Consider the following 26,575-nt stretch of genomic DNA (forward strand, 5'->3'; position numbering starts at 1 on the left):
GGGCCAACTACAGGAGACACACAGTCATATCAACGTCAGGACATACAGGGCCAACTACAGGAGACACACAGTCATATCAACGTCAGGACACACAGGGCCAACTACAGGAGACACACAGTCAAATCAACGTCAGGACACACAGGGCCAACTACAGGAGACACACAGTCATATCAACGTCAGGACACACAGGGCCAACTACAGGAGACACAGGGCCAACTACAGGAGACACACAGTCAAATCAACGTCAGGACATACAGGGCCAACTACAGGAGACACACAGTCATATCAACGTCAGGACACACAGGGCCAACTACAGGAGACACAGGGCCAACTACAGGAGACACACAGTCAAATCAACGTCAGGACACACAGGGCCAACTACAGGAGACACACAGTCAAATCAACGTCAGGACACACAGGGCCAACTACAGGAGACACACAGTCAAATCAACGTCAGGACACACAGGGCCAACTACAGGAGACACACAGTCAAATCAACGTCAGGACACACAGGGCCAACTACAGGAGACAGACAGTCATATCAACGTCCAGGACACACAGGGCCAACTACAGGAGACACAGTCATATCAACGCCAGGACATACAGGGCCAACTACAGGAGACACACAGTCAAATCAACGTCAGGACACACAGGGCCAACTACAGGAGACACACAGTCAAATCAACGTCAGGACACACAGGGCCAACTACAGGAGACACACAGTCAAATCAACGTCAGGACACACAGGGCCAACTACAGGAGACACACAGTCAAATCAACGTCAGGACACACAGGGCCAACTACAGGAGACACACGGGGCCAACTACAGGAGACACACGGGGCCAACTACAGGAGACACACAGTCAAATCAACGTCAGGACATACAGGGCCAACTACAGGAGACACACAGTCAAATCAACGTCAGGACATACAGGGCCAACTACAGGAGACACACAGTCAAATCAACGTCAGGACACACCGGGCCAACTACAGGAGACACACAGTCAAATCAACGTCAGGACACACAGGGCCAACTACAGGAGACACACAGTCAAATCAACGTCAGGACACACAGGGCCAACTACAGGAGACACACAGTCAAATCAACGTCAGGACACACAGGGCCAACTACAGGAGACACACAGTCAAATCAACGTCAGGACACACAGGGCCAACTACAGGAGACAGACAGTCATATCAACGTCAGGACACACAGGGCCAACTACAGGAGACACAGTCATATCAACGTCAGGACATACAGGGCCAACTACAGGAGACACACAGTCAAATCAACGTCAGGACACACAGGGCCAACTACAGGAGACACACAGTCAAATCAACGTCAGGACATACAGGGCCAACTACAGGAGACACACAGTCAAATCAACGTCAGGACACACAGGGCCAACTACAGGAGACACACGGGGCCAACTACAGGAGACACACGGGGCCAACTACAGGAGACACACAGTCAAATCAACGTCAGGACATACAGGGCCAACTACAGGAGACACACAGTCAAATCAACGTCAGGACATACAGGGCCAACTACAGGAGACACACAGTCAAATCAACGTCCAGGACACACCGGGCCAACTACAGGAGACACACAGTCAAATCAACGTCAGGACACACAGGGCCAACTACAGGAGACACACAGTCAAATCAACGTCAGGACACACAGGGCCAACTACAGGAGACACACAGTCAAATCAACGTCAGGACACACAGGGCCAACTACAGGAGACACACAGTCAAATCAACGTCAGGACACACAGGGCCAACTACAGGAGACACACAGTCAAATCAACGTCAGGACACACAGGGCCAACTACAGGAGACACACAGTCAAATCAACGTCAGGACACACAGGGCCAACTACAGGAGACACACAGTCAAATCAACGTCAGGACAGACAGGGCCAACTACAGGAGACACACAGTCAAATCAACGTCAGGACACACAGGGCCAACTACAGGAGACACACACGGGGCCAACTACAGGAGACACACACGGGGCCAACTACAGGAGACACACACGGGGCCAACTACAGGAGACACACACGGGGCCAACTACAGGAGACACACACGGGGCCAACTACAGGAGACACACAGTCAAATCAACGTCAGGACACACAGGGCCAACTACAGGAGACACACAGTCAAATCAACGTCAGGACATACAGGGCCAACTACAGGAGACACACACGGGGCCAACTACAGGAGACACACACGGGGCCAACTACAGGAGACACACACGGGGCCAACTACAGGAGACACACACGGGGCCAACTACAGGAGACACACACGGGGCCAACTACAGGAGACACACAGTCAAATCAACGTCAGGACACACGGGGCCAACTACAGGAGACACACACAGTCATATCAACGTCAGGACACACGGGGCCAACTACAGGAGACACACAGTCAAATCAACGTCAGGACACACAGGGCCAACTACAGGAGACACACACGGGGCCAACTACAGGAGACACACACGGGGCCAACTACAGGAGACACACACGGGGCCAACTACAGGAGACACACACGGGGCCAACTACAGGAGACACACACGGGGCCAACTACAGGAGACACACAGTCAAATCAACGTCAGGACACACAGGGCCAACTACAGGAGACACACAGTCAAATCAACGTCAGGACATACAGGGCCAACTACAGGAGACACACACGGGGCCAACTACAGGAGACACACACGGGGCCAACTACAGGAGACACACACGGGGCCAACTACAGGAGACACACACGGGGCCAACTACAGGAGACACACAGTCAAATCAACGTCAGGACACACAGGGCCAACTACAGGAGACACACAGTCATATCAACGTCAGGACACACAGGGCCAACTACAGGAGACACACAGTCAAATCAACGTCAGGACACACAGGGGGCCAACTACAGGAGACACACAGGGCCAACTACAGGAGACACACAGGGCCAACTACAGGAGACTCAACGTCAGGACACACAGGGCCAACTACAGGAGACACACGGGGCCAACTACAGGAGACTCAACGTCAGGACACACAGGGCCAACGTCAGGACACACAGGGCCAACTACTGGAGACACACAGTCAAATCAACGTCAGGACATACAGGGCCAACTACAGGAGACACACAGTCAAATCAACGTCAGGACACACAGGGCCAACTACTGGAGACACACAGTCAAATCAACGTCAGGACACACAGGGCCAACTACTGGAGACACACAGTCAAATCAACGTCAGGACATACAGGGCCAACTACAGGAGACACACAGTCAAATCAACGTCAGGACATACAGGGCCAACTACAGGAGACACACAGTCATATCAACGTCAGGACACACGGGGCCAACTACAGGAGACACACAGTCATATCAACGTCAGGACATACAGGGCCAACTACAGGAGACACACAGTCATATCAACGTCAGGACACACAGGGCCAACTACAGGAGACACACAGTCAAATCAACGTCAGGACACACAGGGCCAACTACAGGAGACACACAGTCATATCAACGTCAGGACACACAGGGCCAACTACAGGAGACACAGGGCCAACTACAGGAGACACACAGTCAAATCAACGTCAGGACATACAGGGCCAACTACAGGAGACACACAGTCATATCAACGTCAGGACACACAGGGCCAACTACAGGAGACACAGGGCCAACTACAGGAGACACACAGTCAAATCAACGTCAGGACACACAGGGCCAACTACAGGAGACACACAGTCAAATCAACGTCAGGACACACAGGGCCAACTACAGGAGACACACAGTCAAATCAACGTCAGGACACACAGGGCCAACTACAGGAGACACACAGTCAAATCAACGTCAGGACACACAGGGCCAACTACAGGAGACAGACAGTCATATCAACGTCAGGACACACAGGGCCAACTACAGGAGACACAGTCATATCAACGTCAGGACATACAGGGCCAACTACAGGAGACACACAGTCAAATCAACGTCAGGACACACAGGGCCAACTACAGGAGACACACAGTCAAATCAACGTCAGGACACACAGGGCCAACTACAGGAGACACACAGTCAAATCAACGTCAGGACACACAGGGCCAACTACAGGAGACACACAGTCAAATCAACGTCAGGACACACAGGGCCAACTACAGGAGACACACGGGGCCAACTACAGGAGACACACGGGGCCAACTACAGGAGACACACAGTCAAATCAACGTCAGGACATACAGGGCCAACTACAGGAGACACACAGTCAAATCAACGTCAGGACATACAGGGCCAACTACAGGAGACACACAGTCAAATCAACGTCAGGACACACCGGGCCAACTACAGGAGACACACAGTCAAATCAACGTCAGGACACACAGGGCCAACTACAGGAGACACACAGTCAAATCAACGTCAGGACACACAGGGCCAACTACAGGAGACACACAGTCAAATCAACGTCAGGACACACAGGGCCAACTACAGGAGACACACAGTCAAATCAACGTCAGGACACACAGGGCCAACTACAGGAGACAGACAGTCATATCAACGTCAGGACACACAGGGCCAACTACAGGAGACACAGTCATATCAACGTCAGGACATACAGGGCCAACTACAGGAGACACACAGTCAAATCAACGTCAGGACACACAGGGCCAACTACAGGAGACACACAGTCAAATCAACGTCAGGACATACAGGGCCAACTACAGGAGACACACAGTCAAATCAACGTCAGGACACACAGGGCCAACTACAGGAGACACACGGGGCCAACTACAGGAGACACACGGGGCCAACTACAGGAGACACACAGTCAAATCAACGTCAGGACATACAGGGCCAACTACAGGAGACACACAGTCAAATCAACGTCAGGACATACAGGGCCAACTACAGGAGACACACAGTCAAATCAACGTCAGGACACACCGGGCCAACTACAGGAGACACACAGTCAAATCAACGTCAGGACACACAGGGCCAACTACAGGAGACACACAGTCAAATCAACGTCAGGACACACAGGGCCAACTACAGGAGACACACAGTCAAATCAACGTCAGGACACACAGGGCCAACTACAGGAGACACACAGTCAAATCAACGTCAGGACACACAGGGCCAACTACAGGAGACACACAGTCAAATCAACGTCAGGACACACAGGGCCAACTACAGGAGACACACAGTCAAATCAACGTCAGGACACACAGGGCCAACTACAGGAGACACACAGTCAAATCAACGTCAGGACAGACAGGGCCAACTACAGGAGACACACAGTCAAATCAACGTCAGGACACACAGGGCCAACTACAGGAGACACACACGGGGCCAACTACAGGAGACACACACGGGGCCAACTACAGGAGACACACACGGGGCCAACTACAGGAGACACACACGGGGCCAACTACAGGAGACACACACGGGGCCAACTACAGGAGACACACAGTCAAATCAACGTCAGGACACACAGGGCCAACTACAGGAGACACACAGTCAAATCAACGTCAGGACACACAGGGCCAACTACAGGAGACACACAGTCAAATCAACGTCAGGACACACAGGGCCAACTACAGGAGACACACAGTCAAATCAACGTCAGGACAGACAGGGCCAACTACAGGAGACACACAGTCAAATCAACGTCAGGACACACAGGGCCAACTACAGGAGACACACACGGGGCCAACTACAGGAGACACACACGGGGCCAACTACAGGAGACACACACGGGGCCAACTACAGGAGACACACACGGGGCCAACTACAGGAGACACACACGGGGCCAACTACAGGAGACACACAGTCAAATCAACGTCAGGACACACAGGGCCAACTACAGGAGACACACAGTCAAATCAACGTCAGGACATACAGGGCCAACTACAGGAGACACACACGGGGCCAACTACAGGAGACACACACGGGGCCAACTACAGGAGACACACACGGGGCCAACTACAGGAGACACACGGGGCCAACTACAGGAGACACACACGGGGCCAACTACAGGAGACACACAGTCAAATCAACGTCAGGACACACGGGGCCAACTACAGGAGACACACACAGTCATATCAACGTCAGGACACACGGGGCCAACTACAGGAGACACACAGTCAAATCAACGTCAGGACACACAGGGCCAACTACAGGAGACACACACGGGGCCAACTACAGGAGACACACACGGGGCCAACTACAGGAGACACACACGGGGCCAACTACAGGAGACACACACGGGGCCAACTACAGGAGACACACACGGGGCCAACTACAGGAGACACACAGTCAAATCAACGTCAGGACACACAGGGCCAACTACAGGAGACACACAGTCAAATCAACGTCAGGACATACAGGGCCAACTACAGGAGACACACACGGGGCCAACTACAGGAGACACACACGGGGCCAACTACAGGAGACACACACGGGGCCAACTACAGGAGACACACACGGGGCCAACTACAGGAGACACACAGTCAAATCAACGTCAGGACACACAGGGCCAACTACAGGAGACACACAGTCATATCAACGTCAGGACACACAGGGCCAACTACAGGAGACACACAGTCAAATCAACGTCAGGACACACAGGGGGCCAACTACAGGAGACACACAGGGCCAACTACAGGAGACACACAGGGCCAACTACAGGAGACTCAACGTCAGGACACACAGGGCCAACTACAGGAGACACACGGGGCCAACTACAGGAGACTCAACGTCAGGACACACAGGGCCAACGTCAGGACACACAGGGCCAACTACTGGAGACACACAGTCAAATCAACGTCAGGACATACAGGGCCAACTACAGGAGACACACAGTCAAATCAACGTCAGGACACACAGGGCCAACTACAGGAGACACACAGTCAAATCAACGTCAGGACACACAGGGCCAACGTCAGGACACACAGGGCCAACTACTGGAGACACACAGGGCCAACTACAGGAGACACACAGGGGGCCAACTACAGGAGACACACGGGGCCAACTACAGGAGACACACAGGGCCAACTACAGGAGACACAGGGCCAACTACAGGAGACACACAGGGGGCCAACTACAGGAGACACACGGGGCCAACTACAGGAGACACACAGGGCCAACTACAGGAGACACACAGGGGGCCAACTACAGGAGACACACAGGGGGCCAACTACAGGAGACACACAGGGGGCCAACTACAGGAGACACACACGGGGCCAACTACAGGAGACACACAGGGCCAACTACAGGAGACACACAGGGGGCCAACTACAGGAGACACACACAGGGCCAACTACAGGAGACACACAGGGGGCCAACTACAGGAGACACACGGGGCCAACTACAGGAGACACACAGGGCCAACTACAGGAGACACACAGGGGGCCAACTACAGGAGACACACAGGGGGCCAACTACAGGAGACACACAGTCAAATCAACGTCAGGACACACAGGGCCAACTACAGGAGACACACAGTCAAATCAACGTCAGGACACACAGGGCCAACTACAGGAGACACACAGTCAAATCAACGTCAGGACACACAGGGCCAACTACAGGAGACACACAGTCAAATCAACGTCAGGACACACAGGGCCAACTACTGGAGACACACAGGGGGCCAACTACAGGAGACACACGGTCAAATCAACGTCAGGACACACAGGGCCAACTACAGGAGACACACAGTCAAATCAACGTCAGGACACACAGGGCCAACTACAGGAGACACACAGTCAAATCAACGTCAGGACACACAGGGCCAACTACAGGAGACACACAGTCAAATCAACGTCAGGACACACAGGGCCAACTACAGGAGACACACAGTCAAATCAACGTCAGGACACACAGGGCCAACTACTGGAGACACACAGGGGGCCAACTACTGGAGACACACAGGGCCAACTACAGGAGACATACAGTAGACATTGTGTGTGTGTGTGTGTGTGTCCCGTGTGTGTGTGTGTGTGTGTGTGTGTGTGTGTCCTGTGTGTGTCTGTGTCTGTGTGTGTGTCCTGTGTGTGTCTGTGTCTGTGTGTGTGTCCTGTGTGTCCTGTGTGTGTGTGTGTCTGTGTCCTGTGTGTGTCTGTGTCTGTGTGTGTGTGTGTGTGTCCGTCCTGTGTGTGTGTGTGTGTGTGTGTGTGTGTGTGTGTCCGTCCCGTGTGTGTGTGTGTGTGTGTGTCCGTCCTGTGTGTGTGTGTGTGTGTGTCTGTGTCCTGTGTGTGTCTGTGTCTGTGTGTGTGTCCGTCCTGTGTGTGTGAGTGTGTGTGTGTGTGTGTGTGTGTGTCCTCTGTGTCCTGTGTGTGTCTGTGTGTGTCTGTGTCTGTGTGTGTGTGTGTGTCCATCCTGTGTGTGTGTGTGTGTGTGTGTGTGTGTGTGTGTGTGTGTGTGTGTGTGTGTGTGTGTGTGTGTGTGTGTGTGTGTGTGTGTGTGTGTGTGTGTGTGTCTGTGTCTGTGTCTGTGTGTGTGTGTCCTCTCACCTCTTTGGGCAGCAGGGAGATAAAGTCTCGTTGGAACTGAGGCTCAATAACCTGCATCATGTGCTTCACCTGATTGGACTCACAGGTGTCAATCAACTCATCCAGAGCCAATAGACGCTCAGGACCACTCCACGCCTAAAGGAAGGGGGTGGGAGGAAGGTAGAGGGAGGGAGGGAGAGGAGAGCGGAGGGAGCAGAGCGAGAGGGGAGAGAGGGAGGGAGCAAAGAGAGAGGGAGCAGAGTGAGAGGGGAGATAGGGAGCAGAGAGAGAGGGAGGGGGGAAGAGACCAATACATAAATATTTGATACAAAACACAAACAAAAAAATAGTTATTAATATAATGAAAGATCGTCTTGATCACGTCTTCTATGGAGGAGACCTGCCAGCTGTCTGTACCAGGTAACATCACTCTATCCCATTATACTACCCAGAATGCCTCTCTGTGTGTGTAAAGCGCTCCCGGCTCCCAGGGCTTCCTGGCTGTAGTTAGGGGCTTTTAGGGAGACGCACCAAGCAGTCTGTTTACTAGAGAGAGGAGAGGGGTTGGGAGAGAGGGGCTGGGGAGAGAGCAGAGGGGCTGGGAGAGAGCAGAGGGGCTGGGAGAGAGGAGAGGGGCTGGGAGAGAGGAGAGAGGGGGCTGGGAGAGAGAGGAGAGGGGCTGGGGAGAGAGAGGGGCTGGGAGAGAGAGAGGGGCTGGGAGAGAGCAGAGGGGCTGGGGAGAGGAGAGGGGCTGGGAGAGAGGGAGAGGGGCTGGGGAGAGAGGAGAGGGGCTGGGAGAGAGGAGAGGGGCTGGGAGAGAGGAGAGGGGCTGGGAGAGAGAGAGAGGGGCTGGGAGAGAGGGAGAGGGGCTGGGGAGAGAGGAGAGGGGCTGGGGAGAGGAGAGGGGCTGGGAGAGAGGAGAGGGGCTGGGGAGAGAGCAGAGGGGTTGGGGAGAGAGGAGGGGCTGGGGAGAGAGGAGAGGGGCTGGGAGAGAGCAGAGGGGCTGGGAGAGAGGAGAGGGGCTGGGAGAGAGAGGGGCTGGGAGAGGAGAGGGGCTGGGAGAGAGGAGAGGGGCTGGGGAGAGAGGAGAGGGGCTGGGAGAGAGCAGAGGGGCTGGGGGAGGAGAGAGGAGAGGGGCTGGGGGAGAGAGGAGAGGGGCTGGGGAGAGGAGAGGGGCTGGGGAGGAGGAGAGGGGCTGGGGGAGAGAGGGAGAGGGGCTGGGGAGGAGAGAGGGGCTGGGAGAGAGGAGAGGGGCTGGGGAGAGAGGAGAGGGGCTGGGAGAGAGGAGAGGGGCTGGGAGAGGGGCTGGGAGAGGAGAGGGGCTGGGGGAGAGAGGAGAGGGGCTGGGAGAGAGGAGAGGGGCTGGGAGAGAGGAGAGGGGCTGGGGAGAGAGGGGGCTGGGAGAGAGGAGAGGGGCTGGGAGAGAGGGGCTGGGAGAGAGGAGAGGGGCTGGGAGAGAGGAGAGGGGCTGGGAGGAGAGGGGCTGGGAGAGAGGAGAGGGGCTGAGAGAGAGGAGAGGGGCTGGGAGAGAGGAGAGGGGCTGGGAGAGAGGAGAGGGGCTGGGAGAGAGGAGAGGGGCTGGGAGAGAGGAGAGGGGCTGGGAGAGAGGGAGAGGGGGCTGGGAGAGAGGAGAGGGGCTGGGAGAGAGGAGAGGGGCTGGGGAGAGAGGGGCTGGGAGGAGGAGAGGGGCTGGGAGAGAGGAGAGGGGCTGGGAGAGAGGAGAGGGGCTGGGAGAGAGGAGAGGGGCTGGGAGAGAGGAGAGGGGCTGGGAGAGAGGAGAGGGGCTGGGAGAGAGGAGAGGGGCTGGGAGAGAGGAGAGGGGCTGCAAGAGAGGAGAGGGGCTGGGAGAGAGAGGGGCTGGGAGAGAGGAGAGGGGGCTGGGAGAGAGAGGAGAGGGGCTGGGAGAGAGGAGAGGGGCTGGGGGAGAGAGGGGCTGAGGGAGAGGGGCTGGGAGAGAGGAGAGGGGCTGGGGGAGAGAGGGGCTGGGAGAGAGGAGAGGGGCTGGGAGAGAGGAGAGGGGCTGGGAGAGAGGAGAGGGGCTGGGGAGAGAGAGGGGCTGGGAGAGAGGAGAGGGGCTGGGAGAGAGAGAGAGGGGCTGGGAGAGAGGAGAGGGGCTGGGGAGAGAGGAGAGGGGCTGGGGAGAGAGGAGAGGGGCTGGGAGAGAGAGAGGGGCTGGGAGAGAGAGAGGGGCTGGGAGGAGGAGAGGGGCTGGGGAGAGAGAGGGGCTGGGAGAGAGAGAGGGGCTGGGGAGAGAGGAGAGGGGCTGGAGAGAGAGAGGGGCTGGGAGAGAGGAGAGGGGCTGGGGGAGAGAGGAGAGGGGCTGGGAGAGAGGAGAGGGGCTGGGAGAGAGAGGAGAGGGGCTGGGAGAGAGGAGAGGGGCTGGGGAGAGAGAGAGGGGCTGGGAGAGAGGGGAGGGGCTGGGGGAGAGAGGGAGAGAGGGGGCTGGGGGAGAGAGGAGAGGGGCTGGGGAGAGGAGAGGGGCTGGGGAGAGAGGGGCTGGGAGAGAGGAGAGGGGCTGGGAGAGGGGCTGGGAGAGAGGAGAGGGGCTGGGAGAGAGGAGAGGGGCTGGGGGAGAGAGGGGCTGGGGAGAGAGGAGAGGGGCTGGGGAGAGAGGGGCTGGGGAGAGGGGCTGGGAGAGAGGAGAGGGGCTGGGGGAGAGGGAGGGGCTGGGGAGAGAGGAGAGGGGCTGGGGGAGAGGAGAGGGGCTGGGAGAGAGGGAGGGGGCTGGGGAGAGAGGAGAGGGGCTGGGAGAGAGGAGAGGGGCTGGGAGAGAGGAGAGGGGCTGGGGGAGAGGAGAGGGGCTGGGAGAGAGGGGAGGGGCTGGGAGAGAGAGGGGCTGGGAGGAGAGGGGCTGGGGAGAGAGGGAGAGGGGCTGGGGAGAGGAGAGGGGCTGGGGAGAGGAGAGGGGCTGGGAGAGAGAGAGGGGCTGGGAGAGGAGAGGGGCTGGGGAGAGAGGGGGCTGGGGGAGAGGAGAGGGGCTGGGAGAGAGAGGGGCTGGGAGAGAGAGGGGCTGGGAGAGAGAGAGGGGCTGGGAGAGAGGGGAGGGGCTGGGGAGAGAGGGGCTGGGGAGAGAGAGGGGCTGGGAGAGAGGAGAGGGGCTGGGAGAGAGAGGGGCTGGGAGAGAGAGGGGGCTGGGGGAGAGAGGGGCTGGGAGAGAGGAGGGGCTGGGAGAGAGAGAGAGGGGCTGGGGAGAGAGAGGGGCTGGGAGAGAGAGAGGGGCTGGGGAGAGAGAGGGGCTGGGGAGAGAGAGGGGCTGTGGGAGAGAGAGGGGGGGTTGGGGAGAGAGGAGAGGGGCTGGGAGAGAGAGAGGGGGCTGGGAGAGGAGGGGCTGGGGAGAGAGAGAGGGGCTGGGAGAGAGAGAGAGGGGCTGGGGAGAGAGAGAGGGGCTGGGAGAGAGAGAGGGGGCTGGGGAGAGAGGAGAGGGGCTGGGAGAGAGAGAGGGGCTGGGGAGAGAGAGAGAGGGGCTGGGGAGAGAGAGAGGGGCTGGGGGGAGAGAGAGGGGCTGGGGGAGAGAGGGGCTGGGAGAGAGGGGCTGGGAGGGGGAGAGGGGCTGGGAGAGAGAGAGGGGCTGGGGAGAGAGAGAGGGGCTGGGGAGAGAGAGAGGGGCTGGGGAGAGAGAGAGGGGCTGGGGGAGAGGGGAGGGGCTGGGAGAGAGGGGCTGGGGGAGAGGGAGGAGGGGGCTGGGAGAGAGGGGCTGGGGAGAGAGCAGAGGGGCTGGGAGAGAGGGAGGGGCTGGGAGAGAGGGAGGGGCTGGGAGAGAGGAGAGGGGCTGGGAGAGAGAGAGGGGCTGGGGAGAGAGGAGAGGGGCTGGGGAGAGAGAGAGGGGGCTGGGGAGAGAGAGAGGGGCTGGGGAGAGAGGGGCTGGGGGAGAGAGAGGGGCTGGGGGAGAGAGAGAGGGGCTGGGAGAGGGAGGGGCTGGGAGAGAGAGGGGCTGGGGAGAGAGGGAGAGGGGCTGGGGAGAGAGAGAGGGGGCTGGGAGAGGGGCTGGGAGAGGGGCTGGGAGAGAGAGGGGCTGGGGAGAGAGAGAGAGGGGCTGGGGGAGAGAGAGGGGCTGGGAGAGAGAGAGGGGCTGGGGAGAGAGAGAGAGGGGCTGGGAGAGGGGCTGGGAGAGAGAGAGGGGCTGGGGGAGAGAGAGAGGGGCTGGGAGAGGGAGGGGGCTGGAGAGAGAGAGGGGCTGGGAGAGAGAGAGAGGGGGCTGGGAGAGAGAGAGGGGCTGGGAGAGAGAGAGGGGCTGGGGAGAGAGAGAGGGGCTGGGAGAGAGAGAGGGGCTGGGAGAGAGAGAGAGGGGCTGGGAGAGAGAGAGGGGCTGGGAGAGAGAGAGGGGCTGGGAGAGAGAGAGGGGCTGGGGAGAGAGAGGGGCTGGGAGAGAGAGAGGGGCTGGGGGGAGAGAGAGAGAGGGGCTGGGGGGAGAGAGAGGGGTTGGGAGAGAGAGAGGGGCTGTGGGAGAGAGAGAGGGGCTGTGGGGAGAGAGAGGGGAGGGGCTGTGGGAGAGAGGGGAGGGGCTGTGGGAGAGAGAGGGGGAGGGGCTGTGGGAGAGAGAGGAGGGGCTGTGGGGAGAGAGGGGAGGGGCTGTGGGGAGAGAGAGGGGAGGGGCTGGGGGAGAGAGAGGGGAGGGGCTGTGGGGAGAGAGGGGAGGGGCTGTGGGAGAGAGAGGGGAGGGGCTGTGGGAGAGAGAGGGGGGGAGGGAGGGGCTGTGGGAGAGGGGGGAGGGGCTGGGGGAGAGAGAGGGGAGGGGCTTGGGGAGAGAGGGGGGGGCTGGGAGAGAGAGGGGCTGTGGGAGAGAGAGGGGCTGGGAGAGGGGGGGCTGGGGGAGAGAGGGGCTGGGGGAGAGAGAGAGGGGCTGGGAGAGAGAGGGGCTGGGAGAGAGAGAGGGGCTGGGAGAGAGAGAGGGGCTGGGAGAGAGAGAGAGAGAGGGGCTGGGGAGAGAGAGAGGGGCTGGGAGAGAGAGAGGGGCTGGGAGAGAGAGGGGCTGGGAGAGAGGGGCTGGGGGAGAGAGAGGGGGCTGGGAGAGAGAGGGGCTGGGAGAGAGAGAGGGGCTGGGGAGAGAGAGAGGGGCTGGGAGAGAGAGAGGGGCTGGGGAGAGAGAGGGGCTGGGAGAGAGAGGGGCTGGGAGGAGAGAGAGGGGGCTGGGAGAGAGAGAGGGGCTGGGAGAGAGAGAGGGGCTGGGAGAGAGAGAGAGGGGCTGGGAGAGAGAGAGGGGCTGGGAGAGAGAGAGGGGCTGGGGGAGAGAGAGAGAGGGGCTGGGAGAGAGAGGAGAGGGGCTGTGGGAGAGAGAGGTGAGGGGCTGTGGGAGAGAGAGGGAGGGGCTGGGGGGAGAGAGGGGAGGGGCTGGGAGAGAGGGAGGGGGCTGGGGAGAGAGAGGGGGAGGGGCTGTGGGGAGGGGTTGTGGGAGAGGGGAGGGGCTGTGGGGAGAGAGGGAGGGGCTGTGGGAGAGAGGGGGAGGGGCTGTGGGAGAGAGGGGAGGGGCTGTGGGAGAGAGAGAGGGGCTGGGGAGAGAGAGAGGGGCTGGGGAGAGAGAGAGAGAGAGAGGGGCTGGGGGAGAGAGAGAGGGGAGAGAGAGAGAGGGGCTGGGGGAGAGAGAGAGAGGGGCTGGGGGAGAGAGAGAGAGAGAGAGGGGGCTGGGGAGAGAGAGAGAGAGAGAGAGGGGCTGGGGAGAGAGAGAGGGGCTGGGGAGAGAGAGAGAGAGAAAGAAGGGCTGGGGAGAGGGAGAGAGAGAGAGAGAGAGGGGCTGGGGAGAGAGAGAGAGGGGCTGGGGCGAGAGAGAGAGAGAGGGGCTGGGAGAGAGAGAGAGAGAGAGGGGCTGGGAGAGAGAGAGGGGCTGGGAGAGAGAGAGAGAGAGGGGCTGGGAGAGAGAGGGGGGGGGGGGAGAGAGAGGGGGCTGGGGGAGAGAGAGAGGGGCTGGGGAGAGAGAGAGGGGGCTGGGGGGAGAGAGAGAGGGGCTGGGGAGAGAGGAGGAGGGGCTGGGGAGAGAGAGGGGCTGTGGGAGAGAGAGGGGCTGGGGAGAGAGAGGGGAGGGGCTGGGAGAGAGAGAGAGGGGCTGGGAGAGAGAGAGGGGCTGGGAGAGAGAGAGGGGCTGGGAGAGAGAAACTTCTGTATGTGTGATGTCTACTGTTAATTTTTATTGTTTATTTCACTTTATATATTATATACCTTACTTGCTTTGGCAATGTTAACATATGTTTCCCATGCCAATAAAGCCCCTTGAATTGAATTGAATTGAATTGAGAGAGAGGGGCTGGGGAGAGAGAGGGGCTGGGAGAGAGAGAGGGGCTGGGAGAGAGAGAGGGGCTGGGAGAGAGAGAGGGGCTGGGAGAGAGAGAGGGGCTGGGGAGAGAGAGAGGGGCTGGGAGAGAGAGAGGGGCTGGGGGAGAGAGAGAGAGAGGGGCTGTGGGAGAGAGAGGGGAGGGGATGTGGGAGAGAGAGGGGAGGGGCTGTGGGAGAGAGGGGAGGGGCTGTGGGAGAGAGAGGGGAGGGGCTGGGAGAGAGGGGAGGGGCTGTGGGAGAGTGAGGGGAGGGGCTGTGGGAGAGAGAGGGGAGGGGCTGTGGGAGAGGGGAGGGGCTGTGGGAGAGGGGAGGGGCTGTGGGAGAGAGGGGAGGGGCTGTGGGAGAGAGGGGAGGGGCTGTGTTTTAGGTGTCCCTCTCACCTGGAAGGTGTGCAGCCAGTCCTGCAGGCCGGAGGGGGGCGGACCTGAAGTCACACGTCTCCGCTGAGCTGAATGCCCATTGGCTGCTCGCAGGTCCCCAAAGGTAGTGGGCGTGGTCTGGAATGGAACGAAACTGGAGGGACTGGACAGACGGAGAGAGAGAGAGAGAAAGGGAGATTTGAAAAGGAGAAAGGAAAGAGAGAGAGGAAAGTAGTCCCCACAGTAGAGAGAGAGAGAGACGTTCTGCTCCCCACAGTAGAGAGAGAGAGAGACGTTCTGCTCCCCATAGTAGAGAGAGAGAGACGTTCTGCTCCCCACAGTAGAGAGAGAGAGAGACGTTCTGCTCCCCACAGTAGAGAGAGAGAGAGACGTTCTGCTCCCCACAGTAGAGAGAGAGACGTTCTGCTCCCCACAGTAGAGAGAGAGACGTTCTGCTCCCCACAGTAGAGAGAGAGAGAGACGTTCTGCTCCCCACAGTAGAGAGAGAGAGAGACGTTCTGCTCCCCACAGTAGAGAGAGAGACGTTCTGCTCCCCACAGTAGAGAGAGAGAGACGTTCTGCTCCCCACAGTAGAGAGAGAGAGACGTTCTGCTCCCCACAGTAGAGAGAGAGAGACGTTCTGCTCCCCACAGTAGAGAGAGAGAGAGACGTTCTGCTCCCCACAGTAGAGAGAGAGACGTTCTGCTCCCCACAGTAGAGAGAGAGAGAGACGTTCTGCTCCCCACAGTAGAGAGAGAGAGAGACGTTCTGCTCCCCACAGTAGAGAGAGACGTTCTGCTCCCCACAGTCCCCAGAGAGAGAGAGACGTTCTGCTCCCCACAGTAGAGAGAGAGACGTTCTGCTCCCCACAGTAGAGAGAGAGAGACGTTCTGCTCCCCACAGTAGAGAGAGAGACGTTCTGCTCCCCACAGTAGAGAGAGAGAGACGTTCTGCTCCCCACAGTAGAGAGAGAGACGTTCTGCTCCCCACAGTAGAGTAGAGAGAGACGTTCTGCTCCCCACAGTAGAGAGAGAGACGTTCTGCTCCCCACAGTAGAGAGAGAGACGTTCTGCTCCCCACAGTAGAGAGAGAGAGAGAGACGTTCTGCTCCCCACAGTAGAGAGAGAGAGACGTTCTGCTCCCCACAGTAGAGAGAGAGAGACGTTCTGCTCCCCACAGTAGAGAGAGAGAGACGTTCTGCTCCCCACACAGTAGAGAGAGACGTTCTGCTCCCCACAGTAGAGAGAGACGTTCTGCTCCCCACAGTAGAGAGAGACGTTCTGCTCCCCACAGTAGAGAGAGAGAGAGACGTTCTGCTCCCCACAGTAGAGAGAGAGACATTCTGCTCCCCACAGTAGAGAGAGAGAGACGTTCTGCTCCCCACAGTAGAGAGAGAGAGACGTTCTGCTCCCCACAGTAGAGAGAGAGACGTTCTGCTCCCCACAGTAGAGAGAGAGAGACGTTCTGCTCCCCACAGTAGAGAGAGAGAGACGTTCTGCTCCCCACAGTAGAGAGAGAGACGTTCTGCTCCCCACAGTAGAGAGAGAGAGACGTTCTGCTCCCCACAGTAGAGAGAGAGAGACGTTCTGCTCCCCACAGTAGAGAGAGAGAGAGACGTTCTGCTCCCCACAGTAGAGAGAGAGACGTTCTGCTCCCCACACAAGAGAGAGAGAGAGAGACGTTCTGCTCCCCACAGTAGAGAGACGTTCTGCTCCCCACAGAGAGACGTTCTGCTCCCCACAGTAGAGAGAGAGACGTTCTGCTCCCCACAGTAGAGAGAGAGAGACGTTCTGCTCCCCACAGTAGAGAGAGAGACGTTCTGCTCCCCACAGTAGAGAGAGAGAGACGTTCTGCTCCCCACAGTAGAGAGAGAGAGAGACGTTCTGCTCCCCACAGTAGAGAGAGAGAGAGACGTTCTGCTCCCCACAGTAGAGAGAGAGAGACGTTCTGCTCCCCACAGTAGAGAGAGAGACGTTCTGCTCCCCACAGTAGAGAGAGAGACGTTCTGCTCCCCACAGTAGAGAGAGAGACGTTCTGCTCCCCACAGTAGAGAGAGAGAGACGTTCTGCTCCCCACAGTAGAGAGAGAGACGTTCTGCTCCCCACAGTAGAGAGAGAGAGACGTTCTGCTCCCCACAGTAGAGACGTTCTGCTCCCCACAGTAGAGAGACGTTCTGCTCCCCACAGTAGAGAGAGAGAGAGACGTTCTGCTCCCCACAGTAGAGAGAGAGACGTTCTGCTCCCCACAGTAGAGAGAGAGCGTTCTGCTCCCCACAGTAGAGAGAGAGACGTTCTGCTCCCCACAGTAGAGAGAGACGTTCTGCTCCCCACAGTAGAGAGAGAGACGTTCTGCTCCCCACAGTAGAGAGAGAGAGAGACGTTCTGCTCCCCACAGTAGAGAGAGAGAGACGTCTGCTCCCCACTGCTCTCCCCACAGTAGAGAGAGAGAGACGTTCTGCTCCCCACAGTAGAGAGAGAGACGTTCTGCTCCCCACAGTAGAGAGAGAGAGACGTTCTGCTCCCCACAGTAGAGAGAGAGAGAGACGTTCTGCTCCCCACAGTAGAGAGAGAGAGAGAGACGTTCTGCTCCCCACAGTAGAGAGAGAGAGACGTTCTGCTCCCCACAGTAGAGAGAGACGTTCTGCTCCCCACAGTAGAGAGAGAGACGTTCTGCTCCCCACAGTAGAGAGAGAGACGTTCTGCTCCCCACAGTAGAGAGAGAGAGAGACGTTCTGCTCCCCACAGTAGAGAGAGAGAGACGTTCTGCTCCCCACAGTAGAGAGAGAGACGTTCTGCTCCCCACAGTAGAGAGAGAGACGTTCTGCTCCCCACAGTAGAGAGAGAGAGACGTTCTGCTCCCCACAGTAGAGAGAGAGAGACGTTCTGCTCCCCACAGTAGAGAGAGAGAGACGTTCTGCTCCCCACAGTAGAGAGAGAGAGACGTTCTGCTCCCCACAGTAGAGAGAGAGAGACGTTCTGCTCCCCACAGTAGAGAGAGAGAGACGTTCTGCTCCCCACAGTAGAAGAGAGAGACGTTCTGCTCCCCACAGTAGAGAGAGACGTTCTGCTCCCCACAGTAGAGAGAGAGACGTTCTGCTCCCCACAGTAGAGAGAGAGAGACGTTCTGCTCCCCACAGTAGAGAGAGAGAGACGTTCTGCTCCCCACAGTAGAGAGAGAGACGTTCTGCTCCCCACAGTAGAGAGAGACGTTCTGCTCCCCACAGTAGAGAGAGAGAGACGTTCTGCTCCCCACAGTAGAGAGAGAGACGTTCTGCTCCCCACAGTAGAGAGAGAGAGACGTTCTGCTCCCCACAGTAGAGAGAGAGACGTTCTGCTCCCCACAGTAGAGAGAGAGAGACGTTCTGCTCCCCACAGTAGAGAGAGACGTTCTGCTCCCCACAGTAGAGAGAGAGAGAGCGTTCTGCTCCCCACAGTAGAGAGAGAGAGACGTTCTGCTCCCCACAGTAGAGAGAGAGAGACGTTCTGCTCCCCACAGTAGAGAGAGAGAGACGTTCTGCTCCCCACAGTAGAGAGAGAGACGTTCTGCTCCCCACAGTAGAGTAGAGAGAGACGTTCTGCTCCCCACAGTAGAGAGAGAGAGAGACGTTCTGCTCCCCACAGTAGAGAGAGAGACGTTCTGCTCCCCACAGTAGAGAGAGAGACGTTCTGCTCCCCACAGTAGAGAGAGAGAGACGTTCTGCTCCCCACAGTAGAGAGAGACGTTCTGCTCCCCACAGTAGAGAGAGAGAGACGTTCTGCTCCCCACAGTAGAGAGAGAGAGACGTTCTGCTCCCCACAGTAGAGAGAGAGACGTTCTGCTCCCCACAGTAGAGAGAGAGAGACGTTCTGCTCCCCACAGTAGAGAGAGAGAGACGTTCTGCTCCCCACAGTAGAGAGAGTAGAGACGTTCTGCTCCCCACAGTAGAGAGAGAGACGTTCTGCTCCCCACAGTAGAGTAGAGACGTTCTGAGAGAGAGACGTTCTGCTCCCCACAGTAGAGAGAGAGAGACGTTCTGCTCCCCACAGTAGAGAGAGAGAGAGAGACGTTCTGCTCCCCACAGTAGAGAGAGAGACGTTCTGCTCCCCACAGTAGAGAGAGAGAGACGTTCTGCTCCCCACAGTAGAGAGAGAGAGACGTTCTGCTCCCCACAGTAAAGAGAGAGAGACGTTCTGCTCCCCACAGTAGAGAGAGAGACGTTCTGCTCCCCACAGTAGAGAGAGAGAGACGTTCTGCTCCCCACAGTAGAGAGAGAGACGTTCTGCTCCCCACAGTAGAGAGAGAGAGAGACGTTCTGCTCCCCACAGTAGAGAGAGAGAGACGTTCTGCTCCCCACAGTAGAGAGAGAGAGACGTTCTGCTCCCCACAGTAGAGAGAGAGACGTTCTGCTCCCCACAGTAGAGAGAGAGAGACGTTCTGCTCCCCACAGTAGAGAGAGAGACGTTCTGCTCCCCACAGTAGAGAGAGAGACGTTCTGCTCCCCACAGAGAGTAGAGAGAGAGACGTTCTGCTCCCCACAGTAGAGAGAGAGACGTTCTGCTCCCCACAGTAGAGAGAGACGTTCTGCTCCCCACAGTAGAGAGAGACGTTCTGCTCCCCACAGTAGAGAGAGAGACGTTCTGCTCCCCACAGTAGAGAGAGAGACGTTCTGCTCCCCACAGTAGAGAGAGAGAGACGTTCTGCTCCCCACAGTAGAGAGAGAGACGTTCTGCTCCCCACAGTAGAGAGAGAGACGTTCTGCTCCCCACAGTAGAGAGAGAGAGACGTTCTGCTCCCCCACAGTCCCCACAGAGAGAGAGAGACGTTCTGCTCCCCACAGTAGAGAGAGAGAGACGTTCTGCTCCCCACAGTAGAGAGAGAGAGACGTTCTGCTCCCCACAGTAGAGAGAGACGTTCTGCTCCCCACAGTAGAGAGAGAGAGACGTTCTGCTCCCCACAGTAGAGAGAGAGACGTTCTGCTCCCCACAGTAGAGAGAGAGAGACGTTCTGCTCCCCACAGTAGAGAGAGAGAGAGACGTTCTGCTCCCCACAGTAGAGAGAGAGACGTTCTGCTCCCCACAGTAGAGAGAGAGAGACGTTCTGCTCCCCACAGTAGAGAGAGAGACGTTCTGCTCCCCACAGTAGAGAGAGAGACGTTCTGCTCCCCACAGTAGAGAGAGAGACGTTCTGCTCCCCACAGCAGAGAGAGAGAGACGTTCTGCTCCCCACAGAGAGAGACGTTCTGCTCCCCACAGTAGAGAGAGACGTTCTGCTCCCCACAGTAGAGAGAGAGAGACGTTCTGCTCCCCACAGTAGAGAGAGAGACGTTCTGCTCCCCACAGTAGAGAGAGAGACGTTCTGCTCCCCACAGTAGAGAGAGAGAGACGTTCTGCTCCCCACAGTAGAGAGAGAGAGACGTTCTGCTCCCCACAGTAGAGAGAGAGACGTTCTGCTCCCCACAGTAGAGAGAGAGACGTTCTGCTCCCCACAGTAGAGAGAGAGAGACGTTCTGCTCCCCACAGTAGAGCTCCCCACAGAGAGAGAGACGTTCTGCTCCCCACAGTAGAGAGAGAGACGTTCTGCTCCCCACAGTAGAGAGAGAGAGACGTTCTGCTCCCCACAGTAGAGAGAGACGTTCTGCTCCCCACAGTAGAGACGTTCTGCTCCCCACAGTAGAGAGAGAGAGAGACGTTCTGCTCCCCACAGTAGAGAGAGAGAGACGTTCTGCTCCCCACAGTAGAGAGAGAGACGTTCTGCTCCCCACAGTAGAGAGAGAGACGTTCTGCTCCCCACAGTAGAGAGACGTTCTGCTCCCCACAGTAGAGAGAGAGAGACGTTCTGCTCCCCACAGTAGAGAGAGAGAGACGTTCTGCTCCCCACAGTAGAGAGAGAGAGAGACGTTCTGCTCCCCACAGTAGAGAGAGAGAGACGTTCTGCTCCCCACAGTAGAGACGTTCTGCTCCCCACAGTAGAGAGAGAGACGTTCTGCTCCCCACAGTAGAGAGAGAGACGTTCTGCTCCCCACAGTAGAGAGAGAGAGAGACGTTCTGCTCCCCACAGTAGAGAGAGAGAGACGTTCTGCTCCCCACAGTAGAGAGAGAGAGACGTTCTGCTCCCCACAGTAGAGAGAGAGACGTTCTGCTCCCCACAGTAGAGAGAGAGAGACGTTCTGCTCCCCACAGTAGAGAGAGAGAGACGTTCTGCTCCCCACAGTAGAGAGAGAGAGACGTTCTGCTCCCCACAGTAGAGAGAGAGAGACGTTCTGCTCCCCACAGTAGAGAGAGAGAGACGTTCTGCTCCCCACAGTAGAGAGAGAGAGACGTTCTGCTCCCCACAGTAGAGAGAGAGAGACGTTCTGCTCCCCACAGTAAAGAGAGAGAGAGAGAGACGTTCTGCTCCCCACAGTAGAGAGAGAGACGTTCTGCTCCCCACAGTAGAGAGAGAGACGTTCTGCTCCCCACAGTAGAGAGAGAGAGGCGTTCTGCTCCCCACAGTAGAGAGAGAGAGACGTTCTGCTCCCCACAGAGAGAGACGTTCTGCTCCCCACAGTAGAGAGAGAGACGTTCTGCTCCCCACAGTAGAGAGAGAGAGACGTTCTGCTCCCCACAGTAGAGAGAGAGACGTTCTGCTCCCCACAGTAGAGAGAGAGAGAGACGTTCTGCTCCCCACAGTAGAGAGAGAGAGACGTTCTGCTCCCCACAGTAGAGAGAGAGACGTTCTGCTCCCCACAGTAGAGAGAGAGACGTTCTGCTCCCCACAGTAGAGAGAGAGACGTTCTGCTCCCCACAGTAGAGAGAGAGACGTTCTGCTCCCCACAGTAGAGAGAGAGAGAGACGTTCTGCTCCCCACAGTAGAGAGAGAGACGTTCTGCTCCCCACAGTAGAGAGAGAGACGTTCTGCTCCCCACAGTAGAGAGAGCTCCCCACAGAGAGACGTTCTGCTCCCCACAGTAGAGAGAGAGAGAGACGTTCTGCTCCCCACAGTAGAGAGAGAGCTCCCCACAGTAGAGACGTTCTGCTCCCCACAGTAGAGAGAGAGAGACGTTCTGCTCCCCACAGTAGAGAGAGAGAGACGTTCTGCTCCCCACAGTAGAGAGAGAGACGTTCTGCTCCCCACAGTAGAGAGAGAGACGTTCTGCTCCCCACAGTAGAGAGAGAGACGTTCTGCTCCCCACAGTAGAGAGAGAGCTCCCCACAGAGAGACGTTCTGCTCCCCACAGTAGAGAGAGAGACGTTCTGCTCCCCACAGTAGAGAGAGAGACGTTCTGCTCCCCACAGTAGAGAGAGAGAGACGTTCTGCTCCCCACAGTAGAGAGAGAGACGTTCTGCTCCCCACAGTAGAGAGAGAGAGACGTTCTGCTCCCCACAGTAGAGAGAGAGAGAGACGTTCTGCTCCCCACAGTAGAGAGAGAGACGTTCTGCTCCCCACAGTAGAGAGAGAGAGAGACGTTCTGCTCCCCACAGTAGAGAGAGAGACGTTCTGCTCCCCACAGTAGAGAGAGAGACGTTCTGCTCCCCACAGTAGAGAGAGAGACGTTCTGCTCCCCACAGTAGAGAGAGAGAGACGTTCTGCTCCCCACAGTAGAGAGAGAGAGACGTTCTGCTCCCCACAGTAGAGAGACGTTCTGCTCCCACAGTACAGAGAGAGACGTTCTGCTCCCCACAGTAGAGAGAGAGAGACGTTCTGCTCCCCACAGTAGAGAGAGAGACGTTCTGCTCCCCACAGTAGAGAGAGAGAGAGACGTTCTGCTCCCCACAGTAGAGAGAGAGAGACGTTCTGCTCCCCACAGTAGAGAGAGAGACGTTCTGCTCCCCACAGTAGAGAGAGACGTTCTGCTCCCCACAGTAGAGAGAGAGACGTTCTGCTCCCCACAGTAGAGAGAGAGACGTTCTGCTCCCCACAGTCCCCACAGTAGAGAGAGAGAGAGACGTTCTGCTCCCCACAGTAGAGAGAGAGAGACGTTCTGCTCCCCACAGTAGAGAGAGAGACGTTCTGCTCCCCACAGTAGAGAGAGAGACGTTCTGCTCCCCACAGTAGAGAGAGAGAGTCGTTCTGCTCCCCACTGTAGAGAGAGAGACGTTCTGCTCCCCACAGTAGAGAGAGAGAGACGTTCTGCTCCCCACAGTAGAGAGAGAGACGTTCTGCTCCCCCACAGTAGAGTTCTGCTCCCCACAGAGAGAGAGACGTTCTGCTCCCCACAGTAGAGAGAGAGACGTTCTGCTCCCCACAGTAGAGAGAGAGAGAGACGTTCTGCTCCCCACAGTAGAGAGAGAGAGACGTTCTGCTCCCCACAGTAGAGAGAGAGAGACGTTCTGCTCCCCACAGTAGAGAGAGAGACGTTCTGCTCCCCACAGTAGAGAGAGAGAGACGTTCTGCTCCCCACAGTAGAGAGAGAGAGAGACGTTCTGCTCCCCACACAGAGAGAGAGACGTTCTGCTCCCCACAGTAGAGAGAGAGAGACGTTCTGCTCCCCACAGTAGAGAGAGACGTTCTGCTCCCCACAGTAGAGAGAGAGACGTTCTGCTCCCCCACAGAGAGAGAGACGTTCTGCTCCCCACAGTAGAGAGAGAGACGTTCTGCTCCCCACAGTAGAGAGAGAGACGTTCTGCTCCCCACAGTAGAGAGAGAGACGCTGCTCCCACAGTAGAGAGAGAGAGACGTTCTGCTCCCCACAGTAGAGAGAGAGAGACGTTCTGCTCCCCACAGTAGAGAGAGAGAGACGTTCTGCTCCCCACAGTAGAGAGAGAGAGACGTTCTGCTCCCCACAGTAAAGAGAGAGAGACGTTCTGCTCCCCACAGTAGAGAGAGAGAGAGACGTTCTGCTCCCCACAGTAGAGAGAGAGAGGCGTTCTGCTCCCCACAGTAGAGAGAGAGAGACGTTCTGCTCCCCACAGTAGAGAGAGAGACGTTCTGCTCCCCACAGTAGAGAGACGTTCTGCTCCCCACAGTAGAGAGAGACGTTCTGCTCCCCACAGTAGAGAGAGACGTTCTGCTCCCCACAGTAGAGAGAGAGAGACGTTCTGCTCCCCACAGTAGAGAGAGACGTTCTGCTCCCCACAGTAGAGAGAGAGAGACGTTCTGCTCCCCACAGTAGAGAGAGAGAGACGTTCTGCTCCCCACAGAGAGAGAGACGTTCTGCTCCCCACAGTAGAGAGAGGCGTTCTGCTCCCCACAGTAGAGAGAGAGAGACGTTCTGCTCCCCACAGTAAAGAGAGAGAGAGAGACGTTCTGCTCCCCACAGTAGAGAGAGAGACGTTCTGCTCCCCACAGTAGAGAGAGAGAGAAGTTCTGCTCCCCACAGTAGAGAGAGACGTTCTGCTCCCCACAGTAGAGAGAGAGACGTTCTGCTCCCCACAGTAGAGAGAGAGAGACGTTCTGCTCCCCACAGTAGAGAGAGAGACGTTCTGCTCCCCACAGTAGAGAGAGAGACGTTCTGCTCCCCACAGCAGAGAGAGAGAGACGTTCTGCTCCCCACAGTAGAGAGAGAGAGAGACGTTCTGCTCCCCACAGTAGAGAGAGAGAGACGATCTGCTCCCCACAGTAGAGAGAGAGACGATCTGCTCCCCACAGTAGAGAGAGAGACGGTCTGCTCCCCACAGTAGAGAGAGAGACGTTCTGCTCCCCACAGTAGAGAGAGAGACGTTCTGCTCCCCACAGTAGAGAGAGACGTTCTGCTCCCCACAGTAGAGAGAGAGAGACGTTCTGCTCCCCACAGTAGAGAGAGAGAGACGTTCTGCTCCCCACAGTAGAGAGAGAGACGTTCTGCTCCCCACAGTAGAGAGAGAGACGTTCTGCTCCCCACAGTAGAGAGAGAGAGACGTTCTGCTCCCCACAGTAGAGAGAGAGAGACGTTCTGCTCCCCACAGTAGAGAGAGAGAGAGAGACGTTCTGCTCCCCACAGTAGAGAGAGAGACGTTCTGCTCCCCACAGTAGAGAGAGAGAGACGTTCTGCTCCCCACAGTAGAGAGAGAGACGTTCTGCTCCCCACAGTAGAGAGAGAGAGACGTTCTGCTCCCCACAGTAGAGAGAGAGACGTTCTGCTCCCCACAGTAGACGTTCTGAGAGAGACGTTCTGCTCCCCACAGTAGAGAGAGAGAGACGTTCTGCTCCCCACAGTAGAGAGAGACGTTCTGCTCCCCACAGTAGAGAGAGAGAGACGTTCTGCTCCCCACAGTAGAGAGAGAGCGTTCTGCTCCCCACAGTAGAGAGAGAGACGTTCTGCTCCCCACAGTAGAGAGAGAGAGAGACGTTCTGCTCCCCACAGTAGAGACGAGAGAGAGACGTTCTGCTCCCCACAGTAGAGAGAGAGAGACGTTCTGCTCCCCACAGTAGAGAGAGAGAGACGTTCTGCTCCCCACAGTAGAGAGAGAGCGTTCTGCTCCCCACAGTAGAGAGAGAGAGACGTTCTGCTCCCCACAGTAGAGAGAGAGACGTTCTGCTCCCCACAGTAGAGAGAGAGAGACGTTCTGCTCCCCACAGTAGAGAGAGAGAGACGTTCTGCTCCCCACAGTAGAGAGAGACGTTCTGCTCCCCACAGTAGAGAGAGAGACGTTCTGCTCCCCACAGTAGAGAGAGAGAGACGTTCTGCTCCCCACAGTAGAGAGAGAGAGACGTTCTGCTCCCCACAGTAGAGAGAGACGTTCTGCTCCCCACAGTAGACAGAGAGAGAGACGTTCTGCTCCCCACAGTAGAGAGAGAGAGACGCGTTCTGCTCCCCACAGTAGAGAGAGAGACGTTCTGCTCCCCACAGTAGAGAGAGACGTTCTGCTCCCCACAGTAGAGAGAGAGAGAGACGTTCTGCTCCCCACAGTAGAGAGAGAGAGACGTTCTGCTCCCCACAGTAGAGAGAGAGACGTTCTGCTCCCCCACAGTAGAGAGAGAGAGACGTTCTGCTCCCCACAGTAAAGAGAGAGAGAGAGACGCGTTCTGCTCCCCACAGTAGAGAGAGAGACGTTCTGCTCCCCACAGTAGAGAGAGAGTTCTGCTCCCCACACGAGAGAGAGACGTTCTGCTCCCCACAGAGAGAGAGAGACGTTCTGCTCCCCACAGTAGAGAGAGAGAGACGTTCTGCTCCCCACAGTAGAGAGAGAGAGAGACGTTCTGCTCCCCACAGTAGAGAGAGAGACGTTCAGCTCCCCACAGTAGAGAGAGAGACGGTCTGCTCCCCACAGTAGAGAGAGAGAGACGTTCTGCTCCCCACAGTAGAGAGAGAGAGACGTTCTGCTCCCCACAGTAGAGAGAGACGTTCTGCTCCCCACAGTAGAGAGAGAGAGAGACGTTCTGCTCCCCACAGTAGAGAGAGACGTTCTGCTCCCCACAGTAGAGAGAGAGACGTTCTGCTCCCCACAGTAGAGAGAGAGAGACGTTCTGCTCCCCACAGTAGAGAGAGAGAGACGTTCTGCTCCCCACAGTAGAGAGAGAGAGACGTTCTGCTCCCCACAGTAGAGAGAGAGAGACGTTCTGCTCCCCACAGTAGAGAGAGAGACG

General features: G+C 57.5%; 1 protein-coding gene across 1 annotated transcript in view; it reads right to left on the reverse strand.

Annotated features, from left to right (window-relative positions):
- The window catches only part of LOC135516520 (F-box/WD repeat-containing protein 7-like), a 98,821-nt gene that overhangs the window by 31,934 nt on the left and 40,312 nt on the right, over window positions 1-26,575 (reverse strand). Inside the window, exons 4-5 of the mRNA XM_064940867.1 lie at window positions 15,134-15,275; window positions 8,511-8,645 (exon numbers count right to left, since the gene is read on the reverse strand). Coding sequence (XP_064796939.1) covers window positions 8,511-8,645; window positions 15,134-15,275 — 277 coding nt within the window. The remainder of the gene's footprint in view (window positions 1-8,510; window positions 8,646-15,133; window positions 15,276-26,575) is intronic.

This window comes from Oncorhynchus masou, chromosome 27, assembly GCF_036934945.1.
Source record: "Oncorhynchus masou masou isolate Uvic2021 chromosome 27, UVic_Omas_1.1, whole genome shotgun sequence".
NCBI lineage: Eukaryota > Metazoa > Chordata > Actinopteri > Salmoniformes > Salmonidae > Oncorhynchus > Oncorhynchus masou.